The following is an 8,370-nucleotide window of genomic DNA, read 5'->3' on the forward strand; positions in this document are numbered from 1 at the left end:
TTATTATTTTATCATATCTTACCCCATCCCACGTCTCCCTCACCCACTTCTCCGGTGTCCGTCCCCCAGGGAGGAGGCCACATGTAGACCTTGTCCTCTGTTCCCCCTTTCTCCCTCTCCTTCCCTCTACCTTCCCGCCATCGCTTTTTAATGATAACCGTTGTCTAAATTTATAACCACATCATTTGAAATAATAATTAAAAATTTCTCTCCCAATATTTATGTAATCTAATTTCCTTATCTTACTACATTAGCTTCTTCTCATTTTACTGTCATGGAATCACTTTAGACCCGTACTGAACCAATAACCCAGAATAGAACCACCTCTGTGGTTTTCAGCTGCTGTACATCTTGATGGGAGCAGAAAACCTTATTGTTCTCTCTCGGAGTGGCTGGTGGGTTTGAATTGCAGAACTTGTGGCTAGCAATCCAGTGCATAACCGACTACACTACCAGGGTTCCTACTGTACTAGCTAGAGTCTTGAAAACGAGGTTGATATGAGTTGAAATAGATTCAGGGCAGGGAGACGAGGAGGAGAAAATAATACAACAGGAAAAATAAATAAGTGATAAAAATGTTGAGAAATTGAGTGGTTGTAGAATTCCCTGATTTGCTCTTCTTTTAATGTAAATATCTTTGGTGTTTCACCAGTTGTCACTATGGCATTGCTGTGGAATAAACTTCGGGCTGCTAACAGCAAGGTCGGGGGTTCAAACCCGTCCATTGCTCATGGGAGAAAGTTGAGACTATCTGCTCCCTAAAGATCCCCAACCTCAGAGACCCGATACAGAGTTGCTGCGGCGCAGGTTCCGGGTTTTGGTTTGGTTTCTGATTTTTATGAAGGACTGCTGAATTTGCCAGATACGTTTTTGGTGTCTAATGATAAAAGTCATGATTTTACATGTTCAATTTATTAATATAACGCATTACATGTATGCATTTTTCTGTACGGAAACATTCCATACTCCTCAATATAGTCTATTTAGTTATTAAATAGTACTATTTTCATTCACTGCTGAGCTTTGATTAGGTTATAGTTTGATTACATGGTGCAGAATTCTAAATTGTCAAGTCAGATTGTTCATGGTTTTCTTTCTTGGTGCTATTTTGGTAGGATTAGTCTCACTTTTGTCAAATAAATTGGGAAGATTTACGTATCTTTTTTATTGTCTGGAATAGTTTTGAGCGACAGAAAACCATCATGCTTCTTGTTCTTGGAAAGTTAGATAACATACCTGGAAAAGCCATGTAACATGGGCCTGCACGATTCCTCGTACTCTTCTTTCCAACCTGGTCCTAGCATGGTGGCTCCCGAAAGAAAGGCAGTGAGAAGAAGAAGGGCCGTTTTGCTCTCAGGGTAGTGGAGATGTGACCAGAGAGAACACCATCAGCATTCACAAGCGCATCCATGGCGTGGGCTTCGAGAAGTCTGTCTCTTGGCCACTCAAGGAGATTCGGACAGTAAATGAAGGAGATGGAAACACAAGATGCAGGAATCTGTCTGGGTCAAAAGGATCTTCAGTGTTCCTGGGCCGTATTCATGTATGGCTGTCCAGAAAACATAATGGGGTGAAGATTCACCAACCACCACCATTGGTTATCTGCATGCTCGTCACCACTTTCAAGTCTCTATAGTCAGCAAATGTGGATGAAAACTAATGGCTGATTTTATCTTCATGATATAGTCCTGAGCGGGCAGTAGGATTCCTTGACGAGGTTCTCCGCTGGACCACAGGGTCTGAGAAATCCGTGATGAGACATCGGAAGCACCTGGTTCACTCTCATGAACTCAAAACCGTCACGTGGTGGGTCAGCTTTGAGCCAACAACCATTCCAGGCCAGGACTTCCTTGGATGACATCCTCATCCGTGCTGTACTGGATATCAAGGCCTCCATCGAGGGGTGTTCCACTACTTCCCGCAGGACACCCCATCCCCGCACCTGAAGATCAACACCTTGCATGGTCTGGGAACTAGTCCCTCTACGCCCACTAGATGATGTCATACACCACCACCAGAACGTTGCTGTAGGTCTTAGTGCGGAAGACAAGGATGTTCTGGTGCCACTAAGGCTGATGATGCTGCAGCAGCAGCTTCACCTGCAGTGACAGACTCTGGCTGGGCGACAGGATGCAGGTAGATCTCATAGAACCAGCTACCCTCCTTTTTAAATCACTTTATTGGGGGCTCATACAACTCTTATTACAATCCATACATACATCAATTGTATAAAGCACATTTGGACGTTCATTGCCCTCATCATTCTCAAAACATTTGCTCTCCATGTAAGCCCCTGGCATCGACTCCTTCCCCCCTCCCTCATGAACCCTTGATAATTTATAAATTATTATTATTTTCACATCTTACACTGACCGCTGTCTCCCTTCACCCACTTTTCTCTTGTCCAGCCCCCTGGGAGGGGTTATAGGAAGATCATTGTGATTGAGAACCAGCCCTTTTGAATAGACCAGGAATAAGGAAGACTGAGGAAGAACTGAAACGTTTGAATGATGATCTTGGGGGAAGAACATTGAGTGTATCTTGGATTGCTAGAAGAACAAACAAGTCTTTCTGGGATGAAGTATAGACAGTATTCTCCTTAGAACTGAGAACGAAGAGACGTTGTCTCATGTACTTGACATGCTATCAGGGCGGACCAGGCACTGCATAAGGACATCGTGTTTGGAAAAGAAACGGGTCACTGATACAACACATGATTGCGACAATGGGCTCCAACAGAGGCACCGTTGGGAGGATGCTGCCGTCCTGGGCAGAGTTTGTATTGTAGGAGCCAACTACAACATCGACTACCACCACCAACATATACCCACAATGTGATTATATTTGAATACTTCTGTACAAATTTGTAGACTGACGATAGAAATTTATTTGTTTAATCACAATAGCCACTCATATTCCTCAAGTGTTTTCCTCCCTCCCCTTTTCTTTGTTTTTGGGTATGGGAGTTAGGTGTCTTAAATGTTACCATTTAATGGCAAAACTATCTTATTAGTTTAGTATTACTTTTATTACATTTTAAAATAGCAAGTTGCTTATAATGCACTTTCATATATTTCCAAGAGAAATGAGACAGCAAATGTGAATTAATATAGCACATACAAAGAACATTCATGTGAATGTTGAGGGAGTTAGCCAGGGAGCCCTTCCTAGGAGAATTACGCTGTGCACAAAATGCTAAGCGAATGCACTAATATGAACTGGTGCAGGGGAAGGGATCAGAAGAACGGGAAGCTGAGAAACTATGCCTCAGGGAGCAGGACCAGAGACAGGTGGCGTGGCGGCTAGGAAGAATACCGATGCCGATTGCAGGCGTCCAGTGGCTCAACAAGCCCTTGACCAGTCTTCCTACTTCTCCTAAGGGGACAAAACGACGAGGAGAGAGACGGTACTTGCCCATGGGCACTTCCAGACTTGCTGAGGAGATAGGGCCACACGCAGGCAGAGGTGGCCCTGGACAGCCGTAAGGAGGGCTGGGATCATGTATCGTTCAGCATCATTTGGGAGGAAGAGGCCTGAACTGGGAAAGATCAAACTTGAGTGGGTGCCTAGGTTTCAGGGTCAATTTTGTAGCTGTAAAATATCAATTAGCCAAAGAGCTTTTCTGCACACAAAATTATTTTGAATCACTTAAGAAAAAAGGGCCTGCTGAAAATCTTTTGTCCAAGCATCACGATGAATGGAAAATCACTGGTTTGCTCTTGCAAACAGCACTTACTGTCACTAACTTTAGGCATCTTTCCAATCTTACAGTAAATTTTTATATCGAAACCAATGTAGGAAGCTATTTAGTCCTCGGGCTCTTTTGGTGGAAAGATGATGTAGTTAGACTAAAATAATGACATGACTTCTCTGTAACACAATATTAGCAAGGTATTGCTGGCTCCATTTTGATGCTGTCCCCACGCGAGTCCAGGAGCGAGATCAAGCTGCTGATGGAAACATTTCAGATGACGCTAAAGATAGCATTGCTTTATAATAGGCGCACAGGGAATAATTTAGCTTTTGCTTTATCTGCATTGATTTATCTGCGTCTTGGATCAGGCGCAAGAGAAAACGTTTCTTGACTTCTGCGGGCTGTGTAATAAGCCCTTTGATGACATTCAGTCTCTGGCCATAGAGATGTAGGTTTTACTTTCTCCCTTTCTTCTTCTTTCATCTGCCTCTTTGGCACTTGCAAATTGTTCTGTGATCTCCACTGTATCCACTGGCCTTTCAGGGGGAGGCCTTGTGAGGTCCGTGGCTTCCTGAAGCATGTTTAAGTGCCTCACTACATTCTTGGGCTTACGTACGTTCTGACCCACCTGGATTGGTGGGAGCTCTCTGAAAGGCACCAGCAGGAAAATGACAGGGATCCGGGGGCATGGTGTCAAGTGGGGTTGTAGATGTCCACTTGTCACTTGGAAAGATGGTGTTGGGAAGATATTGGTTGAAGGATAGCTCTCCGAAGTGGATTGAACTTTGATGTTTGGAGTCTCTTTCGTCTGTGGCAGAACCTCTGTGTAATAAGGCCTCACCCCGGTGATGGCGCCGATTTCATAAGCATTGTACCTGTCTGCCAGGGCTCTTCCAGGTAAAATGGGCTGGAAAGCAGCCGGTCCGGAGACACCACTCACAAAGTCATTGAGGAGAAAATGCCACATCCCACCACTGATTGGACTCAGAGTGACCTGCGGCCATAAGCTGGCCAGGCTCCGGAGAGCTTCGCGGTTCCACGCGGAGGCAGGAAAATCCGTCTCAGTGTGATAGAACTGAGAAAAGTAAATACTAAGAGTGATATCTGGATACACCATCAGGAAATTGTACATTTTGCTGATGCAGCAGTGGCTAGCTTCGTTACAAGGAGAGTTGTTAGAATACAGAATGATGTGCCTGATAGCGCCATTACTGTCTAAGGCTGCATCGAGGTAACCTTCTGTCTCAAATAGCATTGATTCTGGATGAATGTGGCTCCCAGTGCAACTGCTTGCATGGCCCTTTTGCACCAGGCCACCAGAAGAAGTTTTTAGTTCATAAAAGATGAGGTGTCTTGTTTGAGAACACGTTGGCCCATACGGGAATCCAAACATCTGAGAAAATTCTGTGGGGGGCACTCTTGCTTCTTCACCTGTTCGGATATGGTAAGGGCAATTAGAACAATCTAGAGAGAAGTTAAGCCAGTGGTAAGGTTTTACTATTGTTCCGCTATTTGCTAGATACTCCTCATATAAAGGCTCCATTTCTAGTTTTATTATCTTCTAGCTGCAACCCTAAAAGAGAAAGAGAGAAAAATAATATACAAAACCAGGCAGGAAAAACTAAAGGCAATACACTAATTTGTTGTCATGTAATTCTTCTTTTGATTCACCTTTAAAACATTTTATTGATATATAATTCATGTATCAAACAATTCATGTTTAAGTATATTAAAGAGAGTTGTGCATTCATCACCCCAACCAATTCTAGAACATTTCCTTCATTCTTATATTAGCTTCCCCTTTCCCCCAGCCTCCTGTCACAGCCCTAAGAAAATATTCATCTAGTTGCTGTCTCTATACATCTACCTGTCCTGAGTTTCATATAAAGAAAATCATTCAAATAAAAACCAAACAGAAACCCAGCAACTACCATAGAATAAAACACAGAATTGGAGCTTCAATTCAAAAGTTAGCAGAATGTAATAAAAACTACAACAAGTTAAAAATGGGTTAAAGGAGACGCAAATGGTAAGATGTTAAAACTTACCCTAATTACGGCTGCGGTATCCCACATTCTGAGGTGCTCTGTCTGGGGTGGAGGCTATTCACATACTGTGGTTATCAATGTTCTCACATAGCTGTAAAACATTAAAAATATCTTTAATGTATAAACATGTTTATTATAGCATATTTAAACAACACCTGGTACATAAAGAAGAAAAAAAAGACCTGTATCATGCCATACCATCATTCTCTCGCTCTTTCTTTCTTCTTACCTGTTTCCAAAACCATTTGATTGGGAGTTAATACAGGTATCATATATCCAAAAGTTCAGGCACATCAAGCAGTATTGTACAATTGCTATCACAGTCCGTTTCACAGCATTCTCTTCCTTCTTGACTCCTTGCATCAGCTCCCTTTGCCCCCCTCACCTTACGTTCTCATCACTGTTAGTAGTACCTTTCTCCCTCTCTTTTTGCAAGGCAATGCCATAACATTACATAGCAAAAATAAACAAACAAAAACTTTTATAACTTTTTAATTTAGTATCATGTTATAAGCACTTGCCTGTGTTAGTAAAAACCTTTAAAAATCAATATCCAACTGATTACGAGAATCTGTGTATAGCCTCCTCCCTGGGGGATGGACAGCAGAGAAGAGGGTGGGGGGAGACGTCGGACAGTGTAACATATGACAAAATAATAATAATAATTTATGAATTATGAAGGGTTCATGAGGAAGGGGGAGTGGGGAGGAAGGGGGGAAAATGAGGAGCTGATATTAAGGACTCAAGTAGAAGGCAAATGTTTTGAGAATGATGATGGCAACAAATGTACATATGTGCTTGACACAATGGATGTATGTATGGATTTTGATAAGAATTGTACGAGCCCCCAATAAAATGATTAAAAAAATCAATATCCATGGCTAGTTAGTATTTTATTGTATAACTTTAATATTCTGGTTCTTGCCTCATGTTTCCTGGGATAGCTAACACTTTGAGCAACAATTTTAAACATAAACCACTTATATCTGATTCTTTTCCTTAGTGTAGAAAATACAACCCGATGTTGCATTATTGCGTCAAGCTTTGTCAAATTGCTTCCGAGAAAGGTGTACCCAACTCTGCATATTCGCTGTAGTGTGATGTGGGTGTGCGGGGTCCACAGTTAGCACGGGGACAGTGGCCAGGAGAACGACGGACACATGAGGAAAGCCACACTCCACTGACAGACTCAAGCTCTCGAAATGTGTGGAGAGGAGCCACTGGTCCCCTGCTGTGATAAGCAGGGCCATTTCCATTCCTCTGGAGGGGGACACTTCCCACATGTCTGCTGCTGTAGACCATTTATTCTCTGAAATCCCTTTGATCCTCTTCTACTTTTTGGTTTGGCTTTTCTGTGTTGGTTTCCAAGAGCTCTTTAAGCATTGAGCCTAGGAACTGCATCATTTTCCTTGTAAATATTTTATAGATTATTGCCTTTTAGTTATGCTTTTATCATTACACCAAATTTTATATTCTTGGGTGGTCCAATCTTTACTTTCTGAATTATTTTTTAACTCCTGCATTAAGAAATGATTTCCTCTTTAAAGAGCAATGAAGGGCTCAACCATATTTGTTCCCCTAGTTTATGGTGTCATTTTGTACATTTAACTCCTTACCCAGCTGGGATTTAGTTGGGATTTAATGCTTCTCTGTCTTGTAAACAGTAAATGTTAACTGTCTGGAAGACATCACAACTGTTGATTCAGGAAATGTAGATAAATGATTCTTGCCACACAGTATTACCTTTCAGTTTTCTACATACAATTTATTATTTCTTAGGTATTTATTGTGGCCTCACCTATTGAAGCTGGAGCCCTGGTGCTGAAGTGGTTAAGCCATAAGCTGCCAACTTAAAGGCCAGCAGTTCAAATCCACCAGCTACTCTCCATGGGTCAGTGATGTGGCAGCCTTTCCCTTTTTCTTTTAATCGTTTTATTAGGGGCTCATACAATTCATATCACAATCCATACATACATCAATGTGTAAACCACATTTATACATTCATTGCCCTCATCATTCTCAACACATCTGCTCTACACTTAAGCCCCTGGCATCAGCAACACATTTTTTCCTCTCCTTCTCGGCTCCCCCACTCACGAACCCTTGATAATTTATAAATTATTATTTTATCGTATCTTGTCCTGTCCAACATCTCTCTTCACCCACTTTTCTTTGTCTGTCCCCCAGGGAGGAGGTCACATGTAGATCCTTGTAATCAGTTCCCCCTTTCCAACTCACCTTTCCTCTACCCTCCTAGTATCGCCACTCACACCACTGGTCTTAAAGGGATCATCTGCCCTGGATTCCCTGCGTTTCCAGTTCCTGTCTGTACCAGTGTACATCCTCTGGTCTAACCATATTTGTAAGGTAGAATTTGGATCATGATAGTGGGGGAGGAGGAAGCACTTAGGTACTAGAGGAAAGTTGTATGTTTCATCGTTGCTACATCACACCCTGACTGGCTCGTCTCCTCCCTGAGACCCTTCTGTAAGGGGATGTCTAGTGGCCTACAAATGGGCTTTGGGTCTCCACTTCGCACTCCCCCCCTCATTCACTATGATATGATTTTTTGTTCTGATGATGCCTGATCCCTGATCCCTTTGACACCTCGTGATCACACAGGCTGGT

The 8,370-nt window shown here is 42.5% G+C and overlaps 2 protein-coding genes across 2 annotated transcripts in view; one reads left to right on the forward strand and one right to left on the reverse strand.

Moving 5' to 3' along the window:
• The window catches only part of RGL1 (ral guanine nucleotide dissociation stimulator like 1), a 362,525-nt gene that overhangs the window by 12,899 nt on the left and 341,256 nt on the right, over positions 1-8,370 (forward strand). The gene's annotated exons all lie outside the window — the stretch shown is intronic.
• On the reverse strand, positions 4,122-5,265 carry APOBEC4 (apolipoprotein B mRNA editing enzyme catalytic polypeptide like 4). Its single transcript, XM_004706786.2, has one exon. It carries the CDS (start codon positions 5,235-5,237, stop codon positions 4,122-4,124), a length of 1,116 nt encoding a protein of 371 aa, XP_004706843.1. The 5' UTR covers positions 5,238-5,265.

The sequence above is a fragment of the Echinops telfairi genome, unplaced genomic scaffold (assembly GCF_000313985.2).
Source record: "Echinops telfairi isolate 266 unplaced genomic scaffold, ASM31398v2 ScPeMD7_7424;HRSCAF=8462, whole genome shotgun sequence".
NCBI lineage: Eukaryota > Metazoa > Chordata > Mammalia > Afrosoricida > Tenrecidae > Echinops > Echinops telfairi.